This window comes from Pseudonaja textilis, chromosome 2, assembly GCF_049901715.1.
Source record: "Pseudonaja textilis isolate UNSWEBS1 chromosome 2, rPseTex1.2, whole genome shotgun sequence".
Classification (NCBI taxonomy): Eukaryota; Metazoa; Chordata; class Lepidosauria; order Squamata; family Elapidae; genus Pseudonaja; species Pseudonaja textilis.
The window spans coordinates 87,100,831-87,116,009 of NC_141991.1; the positions used below are offsets into that span (position 1 = coordinate 87,100,831).

A 15,179-nucleotide genomic window follows, 5' to 3' on the forward strand; every position below is an offset into this window, starting at 1 on the left:
CAAAAAATGTTTATCAATTTATACCAGCTTACACTAAACTACATCTCTGCTGATTCTCTCTCTACATTATTTATGAACATATTTAAAAGCATTAGGCTCAATACAATCCATACAAGTTTCTGTTCAGAAATCACCTTTCAATTGTGAAAATTGAAATTTATTCTTGTGCCATGATTTATATTCTTAAATAAAGTCTCTATCCTTGTTCCCTGGGATATCCTCAAATATTGATCTTAAAATTCTTCCTTTCTTCCTTTCCTAAAAGTTATGTAATTTCACATACGAGTTGTTTAAAAAAAAAGTTCTGTATGGATACCATCATTTTGCTCATGGAGTCTAAACTCACTGTAAATTTCATTTACATTATCTGTGTTACATGGATTATAAAAAGCTGTAAATCTCCGAGAGGCAACAAATCTATACTCTTAAGACTGAAATAGGAACAAGAATTTTATTTGCATTGTTTCTGACTTCATGGGGCCTCTCTCTGGTAGCTTTTGGCCGCATGATCGAATGTATTTAGTCTTCTTTGTTGGAGAAATAGATTTCCAGTTAAAATATTTTTGCATTTTGTCATGGCTAATAACATGAGAAAAGCCCACCAAGGCTGCAATCCAGTGCATGCTTTTTCAGGAGGGAGGTCCATTAAATAGTGGGACTTCTTTCTAAATACAAGAATGTACATTAAGAACTTATTGAAAGGAAATTCAGATATCTGGTCAATAATAAAAGCTGCTGGATTACATTCAGCAAATTCTTCTTTTCCAATCCAACAAATTCTGATCAGTGAAAAAGGCTGGAGGAAGACCAATCTAACAAAAGACTATTATTTAACAGCTAAATGTGCCCAGTTGCCTGATAGCTATTTTCATGACAAAATAGTCCCAGCAATTAAAAGAAAGCCCTTCCCTACTTTTCACACTTACTGAATACAAGAACCAATCTTTTGATATAACAACTATTTCTCATTAAGAGCTAAGTACATTTCTTACCAAGTTTAATATCTCCATCTAGGGTTAGCAACACATTGCCTGCCTTCAAGTCTCGATGGATAATCTTCTTGCCATGCAGATAGTTCAGGGCCTCCAGCATCTGGCGACAAATCACCTGGATCTGGGATTCAGTCAGGCCTCGATCCAGCTCTATAAAGCAGTTGGAAAGACTTCCTGAGTTATACGTTGTTCTGAAATTCAATTAGCAGTAACAGGCATAGACTGAGAGTGACAACCAATTGAAACATAACTAGTTGACTAATAAATTACAAGGGATAAAGACCAAAACCTGCAATATAGGTTCTACTATGACTTAGGACCACAATTGAGCCCAAAATTTCTGTTGCTGAGTGAGAATTTGTTAAGTGAGTTTTGCTTAAGTGAGTTAATGACCTTTCTTGCCACAGTTGTTAGATGAATCACTGCAGTTGTTAAGTTAGTAACATGGTTGTTAAGTGAAGCTGGCTTCTCCATTGACTTTGCTTGTCAGAAATTTGCAAGAGGCCATTGCATGACCCAGGACATTGTAACTAAATTTGAGTCAGTTGCCAAGCTTCTGAATTTTAATCATGTGACCAGAGGAATGCTGCAACAGTCATAAAATGAAAAATGGTCATAAGTCACTTTTTTCAGTGCTGTTGTAACTTCGAACGGTCACTAAACAAACTGTTGTAAGTTGAGGACTATGTTTTAGGGGCCATGGCCTGTTTCCTCTTAAATATAGGTAACTCATGTTAATATGTAAAATCTATCACCCATCAATTTCATTTTCAGTGCAAAATCAGGTTTAAAAACTCAAAAAAATCAAGATGCTGTAAAAAGTGTGCACCGTCTGTTTTATTTGTCACACCCATTAACAGCTTTCCCCTCTTTCCTCACTGGAAGGATGCTTCAAAAAGAATAGCAAGCATTCCTCTGCTTAGAAAAAATTAGAAAAAAGATAGCAAGAGTCCCTCTGCTTAGAAAATATTCGAAATATTAAATCCTGACTGAGGCTATCACGAGGCAGTACAAAAGGATACTTGGCCCCATATAGCAAGAATAATATTTTTAAAAAATAGATTGTTTACCTCATGTAAATACAAGAGATAAAAAAAAAATCACACCTCATCTCTTGTTTTTACTTCAAAGCAAGAAGATAGTGATCCGAATATGGAGGGACAGTACAGATCTAAATGATTTTGTGGTTGCTCTAGTGAAATTTCTCTTCACTTCTAGCAAAACAGTCTCCCTGATAGTCTGGCAACAAAATAGATTAAAGTTTGAGTGTCATGGAGGAATGGTTTGGAAAATCCATTGGAGGACTATTCTGTATTGTGGTATGTCTTTGTGTGTTGTCTGTTTTGTGATTCTTAGCTTGGAGGATAGTCTGCAGCCCATATTAAGGCTTATGGAATGACAAGGATAACAATCAAATAAGTGCTTAGCCATTCATTAGCATCCAAAAAGAGTTAGGTTGTAATAGCTATTTCAAGCTGAAAGAAACCTATTCTGTTAATGGCCTCCTAAAAGTGATTGCGCCTTGGTCAAATTCATAACCATAAATCTTGCTGGTTGTCTGAGCCACCACAGCAGGAATGGGTATAAGAGGTACTAGGTGTAAGTCAGTCTTCAGAAAGGCATTTTTTTCTACAGGCAAGATAAACTTTAGAAGATGCAATTCCTGCTTACTTGATATATTTTTTGTAATTGATTTTTTTGCTCTTTTTTCAAACATTTGTACTGTCTTTATCTCTTTAAAGAATTCATATGGCTTGCAAACAGCAACTCTTTCTTCCTTACATGGGTTAAAAACATAGAAACTAAGAATCAGAAAACAGTCTACACACAAAGACATACCACAGTACCAAATAAATGAGGCCAACCATACATATGCCAAATTCCAAAAGCTTTGTAGGATAGACCCATCCAAAACTCTGGCCCACTGCCCAGAAAAGGGGGAAAAAACAGGCCCTTAAGGCTGAAAGCCAACAGGGCTGTTTAGCATACCAAGAGATGCATGTTCATTGGAGGAAAAGATAAGGATATTTATATAAATAAATATGTAATTCTCCAAGGCGCAATTATTACAGATGACTAATAATAAAATAAGGAAAGCCTTGACTCACAGTTATTGTAATAGAAATTAGTTTCCTTATTACTATTATTTTGCTAAACCACAATAGATAAGACATTTAAGAATATTCCCTATCTTTTGCATTAAGTAGCATGATCCCATATGAATGTCAAACCAAGCTAATCCAAGAGGGAGCTGTTAAGTAGGACAGCCATTCTTTCAGCAGCAAAACATCTTAAACAAAGGAAAAAAGCTCCCATTTCAGTGTTTATTTCTTATTTGCCCTCTTCCAGTAGAGAAGTTGAATTCATTTAAAGAGCAGACATGCTTGAAGGGATAGGGGGAATGCTCCCTTTGTCAGCATTATATTTCTTCAAAATGTTTCCAGAGATAGCAACACTTGGTTCTGAGAGAGTTTTTCGGGATTTCAAGTCCTCTCCAAGCTGAAATTGTCTTCAAGGTTGCAATGACCAAAGGATAGGCTCATCGTGAAACTAAAGGGCACAGTTGGGATTCATTGCCCATGATCAGAATCAGTGTTAGAATCAGAATCAATTAATTGCATATTAAAGTTTCCCCCTCTTTCTTTAGATCTACAGCTTCTATGACAAGTTACCCCTAAACAGGCAGAACTTCACTACCTCCTGACTTAAGGACGGCTGCTGAACTTTTAGTTTTAATTTAATTTGAAATATTGCTTGATTCTTCCACTTTGCTTTCCTCTATAAGCACCTTTTCAGTCCTGGAGGTGATTTGTGAAAAAAAAAAAAAAAAAAACACAGTGCAATTAAAATCCCAAAGAACCCCCCCAAAAATTTTTTCCTATCAGGAAGACCATGAAACCATCACTACAGGTCACTTTGAAATATCAGCCATAGCAAATTAAACCACATCACTAGAAAAAATTTTTTTTTAAATAGACTTGCTCTATCTTTTTTTCACCACTGGGCACCTCTCACTCTGCATGATAAAGCCACAACTCCCAGACTGATCTCAAAAATAAAGCACAACATCCATAGGTTTGCTTGCTATGTTGTATTTTAAGAAAAACTGTGAAAAAAAGCTTTTTCTATAATGGCATATGTCTTCCTACTACTAAATTTCCTGTATACACATATAATTATTGTCAGGTTATTATGGGAATATTTTATGCGCATACCTTTAAACACAAGCTGTTATATTCTATATACAATATGGGATGACCTACTGTTAGTACCTATTTATTTAGCAACATACGCTAAAGGTTAACAATATGAAGCTTTATTGTACTTACCTAGCATAGTAGCATCTACAGCTCCACCAGGACAAAACTCAATCATAATCTAAAGAGAAAGACATAATTTAAGTGGATAGGCAAAAATGATATTTATATAAGATACACATTTTATTTCATAAAATATGCAAAATGAACAAATAGGTTATTTAAAACATACATATATTTGATATGTGTATACACACACATAACTATATAACAACTATATATAAAAAACCTGGAGTCACTGAATGAACAACCACAACAATAACAATAGTCAGTTATTTCTTCTTCAAAATAAAGTTGCATTTCAGTAACATTTTCACAACTGAGCTGGACTCTTTGCTGCTGCTGAAATATTATAACAAGGTGTTAAGATGCTCATTCAAACACAAGAATAACTAAACAGATTTTCTTTCCTCCTATGAGGAAAGATAAATGTTGTGTTAAAGTCAAGGCAAACCATCTTACAGTTCTTGTAATTTTTAACAAAAATAATAATTTGTTTCAAAACTATTAATACATTCAAAGCACACTGGGTTGTCTTTGAGTTAGACTGGAACAACAGTATTGTTATAGTTTGGGCCAGATGTGCCCTACAATTATTCCTTTTAGTTTAGAAATCAAAACCCTCCAGTCCCTATGTGTATCGATGTCTCTGTCCAAAATGGCTAAGGCTCACACATTGTCTCTTCATGTGTTTAGAGATTTTGACTGCTGCTTGAAGGATTGTTCCAGATATTTTCACTTGATAATAGAATACGATAGTGGTCATAGCAGATGTGATAACAGCTTGAAAGCCTAGAACGGGGTCATCAACCTTTTGGACCTCAGGGACCACCAAACTCATGATTTTAAATCCCAGGGACCACCGGTTCTGTGGGCAGGGCCTAATTTGTGGGTGTGGCTTGGTGGTCATGTGACTGGCTGGATATGGCTTGTATATAAATATTATAAATATTTTTATAAATATTGATTTTTTTTATAAAAAAAGAGCAATTTTTACTCAAAATCAGGCAAAGCAGGCAGGCAGATTGAGCTCACAGAATCATTCAGTGATCTATCTATCTGCCATTGGCTAGCTCAGTCTGTCAAATAAAATTTGCTTGCCATGAGTCTGCACTGAATAATAGAAACTTCAGTCCTAAGGGAGGTTCGGCTGTGCTTAAAAGCAGAGCTGAAGATCTAGAGACTAGATAGAAAGCAAGAAATCCAACCATTTCCTGCTTCCTAGCTAATCTAAATCTCCCGGCACAGCAGAACAGATGACGGTCGGAAAAAGGAAAAATAGCAATTTAGCAAGCAAGTTAACTGGGTAAGGAGTGAGTGGGCAGGGAGGGTTCCCGCGGGCCATGTGGGTGGCACAGCCTTGTGTTTCTGTGCAGCCTGGACTAATTGCTTTGGGGGGGGTACTCTGAGGGTGAGATTTCTCTGAGGCCCACCAAAATTTGATGGCCGCTGGCCTGGACAATTCACCATATTATTTGGAAGTTTTCTTCTGCTTTAGGTTATTTCAATGATTATCAATTCTCAGTACAGATCTGCCTTTGAAATGTTTGGAGAGGGAGGGGCTGGAGGAGCTATCAGTTTTCAGGTTTTTGCTGTTCAGTTTCATCTGCTTTCACTGTGCTAACATGATATTTAGGTAGAATATTTTGTACCTGTCATTATCATATCTTTTGAAATATGTTTCTTGATGCCCTCCCTTTAACCAAAACCAATCAGACTCGCATTTTAATTTCTTTAATTTCTTAGCATAATCATATCATATCATGAGTCGCCATGGGCAAATAGAGGGCAATATAAATTCACTAAATAAATAAATATCAAATATGATTTTTTTATTGCAAAAACAGCTACTCTGAACCAATAAAATTTCAGCATTATTTTTATATTCAAGTAATACCGAGATCTTTTCCAACCAGAAATAGGAATGCTTATTGTCGCGGATGAGTTGAATCAACAAAGTTATTGCTTATAACTCTGTACAGTACATGATATAGACAAGATTATTCACATAATTGTCTGTCTTCAGTTATTTTGGCTTGTCCTATTTGCTCTCATAAGGTGGGCATATTCCAGATCCCTTCCATAAGGCAATGCCATTTAGTGGGATATAGTACTTGTGCATTTTTTTGTGGCAGTGCCCCTCCTTTGGCAATTTCCCCTCCGCAGTGGATTTCAAATGTTCCCAACTCTGTTAGACTTCCAAAAAGATTTAAATTACTATTTCCCACCTTCCCCAGTATTAGGCCAGAAAGACAGATGAGGTGGAACATGATCTTGGCTGTGTCATTTGATATACTGGATATTTGATATCAAATAATTGGATGGAAACCCCGTGCAACTTAGAATACTTTAAATGACTACATATGAATTTTAGGTTCTATTTAATTAATTTTTGTTTTGCAAGTGAATTTGAACCAGCTAGGCCAATATCTGCAACTTGCTATAGGGCATAATTACCCAGGCAAGCCAGAAGAAGAGTGACTCCCTCCCAGGTACACTCATAAAATAATGCCAACCTTCCAAATTGGGCTGCATCTTTTGGATCAGATTTTAAGGAGTAAATGCTATACGTCTCTGCGGTTCTTTAAAGCATCCCTTTTACCATTTAATTATTTTTAAACCCACAAACATTTGCTCATTCCTGCGCCATCTCCAAGTCTTCAGCTAGGATGAGACTTTGCAACATTTTATGTGTTGTGCATGCTCAAAAATTCCTTCCTTCATTCATTGGGCATACTGGGCATGCCCACAAATTCATTCTTTCTCTTGGTTGCCAATAATTCCCTACACTTTTTGTACTAGGGACAATCCTACAAGGTTTTCTCATTACTCTAATTTGAGAGTTGCCATCAACCGTGTTAGAAACCAGATTCCAGAAAACCCTTAATATAGAAAGCATTTATTCTGTCAGTCTGGGAATACTGAATAATTGAACCACGTTTTAATCTACAACAATTTTTTATAGAGATATTTGTAGAGCTGCTAACATGGCTCATTAAGCCATTCCCTAGTTGTTCATATGAACTGTAAGTGAAGCTCCTCTTGGCAGACCAAAGTCCCCAAACAACCCTACTGTTTGCATCTGGAGAACTCATGATTTGAGTTCTAGCTGGAGAACTCATGCTTTGCTAACGGTAAATTAATTTGGGATTGCTCTTACTGGTTATATTAAGTGCTGTTGCAAATGTTCCTATGCCATTTTAGTAGTTTATTGTCTTTTATTTTGATACGTTCGATGCATCTGTGACCTGTAATGAACAATAAAGCAAGCTTCATTCACATTTTATTCCCCTCATACAAGCTTGAAATGTAGTCAATTAAGAAAACCAGTCACTGCAGAATCATTCCTCTCTGGTATACTCTGGATACAATATAACTGACAGCTGCTTAAATGGATTACTAAACTGTCCAGCTAAGCACCAACTGTTTGTCAACTTTTGGCTGATCTCAAAAAGCTAGGCAATATCAGACTATCTGTCAACTCATAAAACTTCAATTAAACTGATTTAATTGGAGTAACTGCCGGAATCCTGACAATAGGACAGTTATATGAAATCCAATAATAAGGCTTGCCTTCAATCCCAAACATAAACATTTAAGAGTGCTTCGTTCTATAGAACAATATTAAACAGACATTTATTTCCTTTTTTAAGCTCTTGGCTAGCTACAGTATACAAGTTGTGTGGTCAAATTCAACAGAAGAAAGAAACAGGATTTAGTTACCATGGAACAAATAGAAAATAACACAATTCACTACTCAAGTCAAGTAGCAGTGTTGATGCCCTTTCTTAAATGAAACACCGGGAAAGAAAAAGTCTAAAAATTGTTCACAGTGGTTATTCCTGGGACTCATCTAAACCTTTCATATACATTAGCACAATAACTTCATGACCTTATTTTCCTTAGCTCAATGGTACTAGGCAGCTCTCATCTCTCAGCTAAAATTTGCCTTCCAATGTTTGATCACTAGTCTTAAAAAGGCAGCATACCAGATGGTTTCTGTAAAGCCCTAAAATAGTGAACAAATCTGGCATGGGATTCCTGAACCATCTCCAGCCCATCTGCTTCAGCGTTCTTTTTCCAGTTGTGAAAAAGTCACTGAACAACATACACTCTTAATTTCATAAATAATTTTAATAGAAGTGGTTTAAAAAAGAAAACAAAAAAAAGAAGGAATGGTCTTATGTAATGATATTGATGGGCCCCATAGCCGAGTTCAAGCCAGACTTGATATTCTAATCTAAACCTTACAAACGTAAGTTTCATGTAACAGAACTACCCAGTGGTGACAAATGTCACATTTGTTATTTCTCTTTTTAGTATTTGTCAATTCCTTTTAAAATATTTTTTTGAATTGGTTTCAAGGATAAGCATTTAATCACAAACTAGAGTAGCCTTTTGAAGAGAAAAAACTTAAAAAGAAAAGAAACAAGGTGACTAGCTGGAAACTGCTTTGGAACTCGTTGACTTGTATGGGTGCTGGGGAACATGATTAGAACAAGAGATTCTTCAGACCAACCACTCTTGGATAGTTACCACACAACCGAAGCTAATTAGGATCACTGTAGCTCTGCGTTGGAGGCCATTCTCACTCCTGTAGAAAAACCAATATCTATACCATCCATAAAAGATTTGCACCAGGATCTTGAGAATCAGTCTTGATTAAGAAATAGGGGAGAGTTACTGTTTCATTAGGTAAGAAGTCAGGTGCTCTCAGAGAGACTGTTAAGATTCAGTCACCAGTAAAAACTTAAAAAGGATGCTAGCCATTGCATTTTTGGAGACAGATTTGTGACTTCACTCCAGAGAGATCAAATCCATCCTTTCACATTTCTTACCGTGGTCTGTACTCTTCTCAGCAAAAGAGGTTTAAAGTCTGTTGCATGGAAATTTAACTGCTGAGTAAGCAAAGATTAGAGCCGAAAACTTAGTACCACCCTTCCTGTGTGAAGAATTCATGACCTTTGGTCGCTTTTCTTACAAACTAGCAATTCTCTCAATAATTAATCCTGCAGGGAAAGCACGCTAAAAAGTAGGGTGTGTGTGCCAGAGACAAAATGCGAGATACTTGTGTATTACTGGGCGTGTTCTGTTAGCTTTACTGAAATTGTCCCAGAACTAAATTCTAATTATCAACTTTCCAAAAATACTGCTCTGACAGAAGAATCTTGCATTTGCATCTATTCTGTCTCAAGATCCACTCTGAAGAAGATCTTTATCATGCCCAAAATATTGGGGTTGCAATTTACTTTTTGTATTCAAACATTCAAGTGTATCATACTTTCCATCAGAAGTGAAACGATCAAGTCACTACTATTCAGGTCTCCAATGCAGCATTTGTGACAGAAAGGCCTTCATGGCCTAGGACCTGACTATTCTGTCTCCTCTGGTTTCTGCTTGTCTGGTGAAATCAGCCAGAGTTAGCATGTTTTGGAATCCATTGACTAAACTGGATCATTTGATGGAGTCCAGGAATGATGCTGTTTCTGTGTGCAACGCCTACTGTCATGCTCCTGGTGGAGACTGACTCTGAGGAAGAGGAGGGACAGCCAACAGGGAATGAAAGTGTGGCTCCAGAGGTGGCGGAGGAGGCTGGGGAAGGGCAGAGGCTGGCTGAGCAGTCAAAGGAGGACCCAGGCCCATCCCCTATCCATCCTAGGGCACACAGGGAGGAGAGGATCAGGGTAAAACGTGATATACTCAGGAGGAGAGGGCCATGATCCTCTTCATGGGTTGTAGGTGTGAGATCTGCATAAAAGGTTGGACCTGCGTGCTAACAGACGCTGCAGACAAATTAGGGTTTTATTCCTAAAGAAGATTTATCTTGGTTGCCATTCTTCCAATGGACTGTACCTGGTTATCTTCCTGAAGTTGGCATTTCTCTATCCTGGTCTGTTGAGGAACTTTATTCAATGTGGTTTGTTTTTGGTTTTTGCTTCGTTATCAGCTCTTTGAATGTGAACTGTGTTCTTGCCTTTGAAATGTTATTTTGGAAATAGTTTACTCCTCCACTGTGAACAATTAAACAGTGAAGCCAAGCTGAAGGCATTAAAGGACTTTTATTTATGTTTTGGGTTTTGTTATATTTCTGAGATACTCTGCGTCATCACACCTACCTTCTGGAACAGTAACTTGCTAAAGATCCATATTATTAATAGATTGGTATCTTGCTTTTATTTGTACAGCTTAAAACACTCTACATAATACTCCCTCCCTCAGTTTTCCCCACAATAATAACATTGTGAAGTAGATTAAGCTGGGAGAGTGTGACTGACCCAAAATCATACAGTTAGCTAAGGAAGGCTTAGAACTCAGTGTATCCTGGTTTCTGGGCCAGCACCTCCACCGGTGTATTGAACTGGCTTCTATAAGCTACAGATATAGTCTGTACATCTTATTTAGTAGCCCTAAAACAAAGTTCTCTCCCAGTCCTTGGCGTAGGGGGAGTGGCATATGGGAATGTCTTGCACTCATTATGTGGACTTTATTGCTCTCTCTGGATGCTTATCACCCTTTCCTATCGGTTATACTGTCTCAAATTGTCGTTAACATGGATATGCTTCCCAGAGTCATTATAAGTCAAGTAGTTTCAGAAATTATATATATGAATAAAATATACCTGCCAAGGCCCCGGTTCCATCTGATTTTATATTTTTGTGACTCTAATCATTGTTAAGTCTGGGGTGTTGTGCAACAGTTGCTTCTCTATTTGAATTCTAAAGTGCCAGAGCACTTTATCTTCCTCATTTTCCATTACTTTGTCTATTTTGTGGTCTCACCAATTCTTGTTTGCAGGCAAATAGTATTTCTTCCACAATAATAACAACAATTAAGAAGCTAGCATGTTGCAAAACACTAGCCTCAAGGTTGCATTTTCAAAAAGCTTCTATAAAAAGGTGGGGGACTATAATCCAATGCGTTGTTTGATTTCTGGTAAATAGGCTTTTTAAAAGTTTGGCCGTATCCACCCAGGCAACCATCTTGTTCCAATGCCCATAATATACTGTCTAAATTAAAATGTGCCCTCTGGTTCAAAAAAACCCCTTCAGACTCCAGCATTAAGTTATATTTCTTGACCATCTAACCTATACTTTGGCTCCAATTACATTTCTTTTCCAGAGTCTATACTGCAGGAAACTCCAATGAAAAACAGAATCAAATGAGTCGATTCTAAAATTAATAGAAACCTGATATTTACAAAGGAGTTTGTTTTTTTTTTTTTTTTTGAGTTGATGAAAACAATCCCATCATAGCTCAGAGAGAGACTGCAACACTGGAAAATACTGGTTTTTGTTGAAACACCGATGTCCTGTCCGCTTTAATTAGTTTGCCTTATTTTGATTTATATACAGCAGCTTTCTAAATTCTGGTCTCTTAGTCTAGATTTTACTAAATGATCATTTAACACAATGTCTGCTAATAAGAGGAAGCTATTTAACTATATGACAACCACCAGCAAAATAACAAACCAAATTAAAGGCACAAATGTTCAAAGTCAGGTTCACAATTATATAACTGCTGATACCATTTCTATCTCTTTTTAAACAAAGATATACATTTCTTGAACGGACTGCTCTATGTAATCTTTTTCAACATCTACCTGAAACTTCTGGGTTTGGTAACATCAATATATCTTTCAACTGATGCTACCGAGGTTCTGTCTCAGTGACTATGGATGGCGAGAACTCAGCTCAACCAAGATTGAGTGGCTATGGATATTTGAGCCATCCAGAGATATAACATCTTATCTCTGATCTTGCTTGGGGTGGCATTTCCCCACTGAAGGTGCTGTATTGGGGAAGGGTCTTCCTATATTGAGAAACCTTTCGACATTCACCTACACTCTGATCACCTTACAGCTTGACTCATGTAGAATGCTCTAATGAAGCTGTTCTTGAATACCAATTGGAAGTTTCAACTGGCCCAGAACACAACAATGCAGGCAGTGATGGGCATGTCCCACTATGCCTATGTAACACTTCTACTCTGTGAGCGGAACTGGTTGCCACTTTGCTTACAGGTGCTATTCAAGGTATTTACTATAAAGCCCAACATGGTTTAAGGCCTCATTACTTAGGCTTCACTTATCTCCCCTTGGTATCCACTCACCTACTTTGATATAGCAAGGTTTGCACGCTCTGGGTTTGATTAAACAATGTCGCCTATCACAATACCTGCCCTCTGGAATAAGGTTCCCCTGAGATCCAGACAGCCCTCACCCTGCGGATATTTCAAAGGACTTTGAAGACCTAATTATTCACCTAAGCCTTTGGCAAGAGTGAGGGAAGCCTCCATTTTCACTATGTAAGTCCATTTTCTAACATTCCTGTTCAATTTGTTATCTTTGTCACCCTTTACTTTTCATTTTTGTATTATTATTGTATTTATTCCTGCATTTAATAGTTTTATTTGTGATCTGCCCAGAGTTGAGAATTGGGCAGCATATAAATATAAATAAATTCATGGGGCACGTGCTGGGATACAGAAAAAGCAACAATCTTAAATAACAGTGGCACATCCTTTGGTATACAATTCTCATTTTGTTACCTCCAGAGACCATAATGGTAAAATTGCCCGATTGGAAGTAAATTGCCCAAGATCAATGGTATTATGTGAATTTTTAGCAGGAGACAAAATCCGTTTTGCATTCAGATAAGCTCAGTGCATCTCAAGATGAAAAAAAATGACATCATGGACTATATCTTGCAGCCACCTACCCTCCAAATATAATGTAAAATATACCACTATTTTAAAAATTAGGGAATTTTAATAAGAAATAACATTAACTTGTGCCTGGAAGAAACAATTTCAGACAAAAAAAATATGCTTCTGATAATTTGGGTAATGCTCAACTATTATTGGAGCATTAATTGTTCAGACACACATTGAAAGTCAAATTTGGGTAATGCTCAACTATTATTGGAGCATTAATTGTTCAGACACACATTGAAAGTCAAATTACTTTCCTGGAATAAGGTCTGATTTAGTGTTTCCTTTCCCACCCCAGAATGCAAAGAGGTTACACCATGCTTCTGTTATACAGCTATTCCCAGGAAAAGTAGAAAGATTTCACAAGGCCCTAAACAGCTGGGATTAAAGTTCCTTGAGAAATACCTTGTTCTACATAGTTCCCACCCCTACTGAAATAATCTGAGGTTTCTAGAATGCAACTTTGCTGATTTGGAAAAAAAACAGGCCTTTCCTTGCTTTTTAAACATTTCTTAAATGGGCAGCAAACTAAATAGATTGATAGATAGTCAGACAGATGAGACAGACAGACAGTTCTCAGAACGTAACCTATGGCAGATCTTGAACTTGGGCTGACTGTGAAGAATTATCCAATAAAGATTCAATTCTGTTTAAAAAAAACAACAACTGCACTCAGAGTTCTTTTGTATACAACAAAGCCATAATCAAGAGCTGTATTTCTCTCCCATTCCTGACTTTTGCCTTTCCTCCTATCATCTTTCACTCTAAGGTTATTATTGATGCAGCAGGGAGTCAGTGGCACAGAAGTTGGCTTTGGCAAGATTGGAAGCAATGGAATGATGGATGGTGAAAGCATAATATATTAGATTAACTGATATTCTAGGATTCTGCTATGGCAGTTACATTGGCAGCTAGAGTTTTTCCAAGGTAGAAAGTTGGTTGTATCTTCTACTAGTTGTAACACTGAAATTCTGGCTAAATCATAACAAAGTGGGGAAAATGCATTAATTAAGATAGTGGAAGGACCTCTACTCCAGGTTCACAGACGTCAACCAACCATTTAAAGCAACTCCATCTTAAGATAGAATAAAAATTCTTACAAAAATATACCATGCTGAAGGAAAATTCTCCTGAGTTTAAGGCAAGAAGACTATTATATTGCCAAGTTCTAGCTAGGGGGCCTGATAACTACATTCAGAAGACCACTGAACCTCAAAGGCCAAAAAATGTATTATCAATCTGTTCTTGGTGGAAAGGACTGGGTGCTCGGTTCCAAACTTGAGCATTATGAGATGGTCTCAAAGAGAGATATCCAATAGCCAGAGAAATCTTCAGATGCAAAACCATCAGTTCAAAAGGATCAGTCCAGGAGATGAATAGGGTGAATTCCATGGTTCAGCGGATGCAGACAAAAATCTGAGACTGACGAGCCTCAACAGATGCTGACCTAACTAAGGGGACCGTTGTAATTTCTGGGCAAGTAACAGGCTTTGCATGCCAGGGAAAAAAGAATGAAGAATGAAAGAGCATTGCTATCAAAACTGCCTGTCACATGGTTGGTTCAAAGACAATTACTGTATATAGCAGACTTCAGAAGAAATACAGCATAGAAGGCCAATACTTAGAATGGTCTTCTTAGCATACTTAATTTAGACTAGTTCAGGGAATTCAGGTCCATTAATTAAGCTTTGATGCCCAGGAGACCAATAATATATTATAGAAGAATGGAACAGCATGAAACACATTACAGATTAGAGAGCAATGCTGTCTGAAAACCGAGTGGGCATGCAATGATCAGCAACAGTCACAATGATCTTGAAACCAGTGAAAGGAAAAGTCCTTAGTTTTGATCATCCAAGTTCATCAGAGAACAAACCAGATAAAGTAGATGTGAGAGAGATCTGTCCTGAATTTCACCTTTCAAGTTTGATTTCCAGATTTGAAGAATTGATAAAGGTGGAGAGGATGAATTGAAGAATTTGGTCACACTTTCTAGACACAAAGAAATTACCTGCGGGGAAGACTTAGGTGAAGGGACTGTAATAGCTTTGGTGTCTAACTATCCTTACAGCCCAAAGAGTGGGTCACCCACAAGATGAATTGGTATAACAAAGACAAGAATCTACTGTGTGGCTTACACTGAGGTAACCCCACTCATAAT

At 37.3% G+C, this 15,179-nt stretch overlaps 1 protein-coding gene across 1 annotated transcript in view; it reads right to left on the reverse strand.

Moving 5' to 3' along the window:
- Positions 1-15,179, reverse strand: part of STK10 (serine/threonine kinase 10) — a 74,600-nt gene that overhangs the window by 29,267 nt on the left and 30,154 nt on the right. Inside the window, exons 3-4 of the mRNA XM_026696375.2 lie at positions 4,322-4,370; positions 993-1,142 (exon numbers count right to left, since the gene is read on the reverse strand). Of these exons, the coding sequence (XP_026552160.2) occupies positions 993-1,142; positions 4,322-4,370 (199 nt within the window). The remainder of the gene's footprint in view (positions 1-992; positions 1,143-4,321; positions 4,371-15,179) is intronic.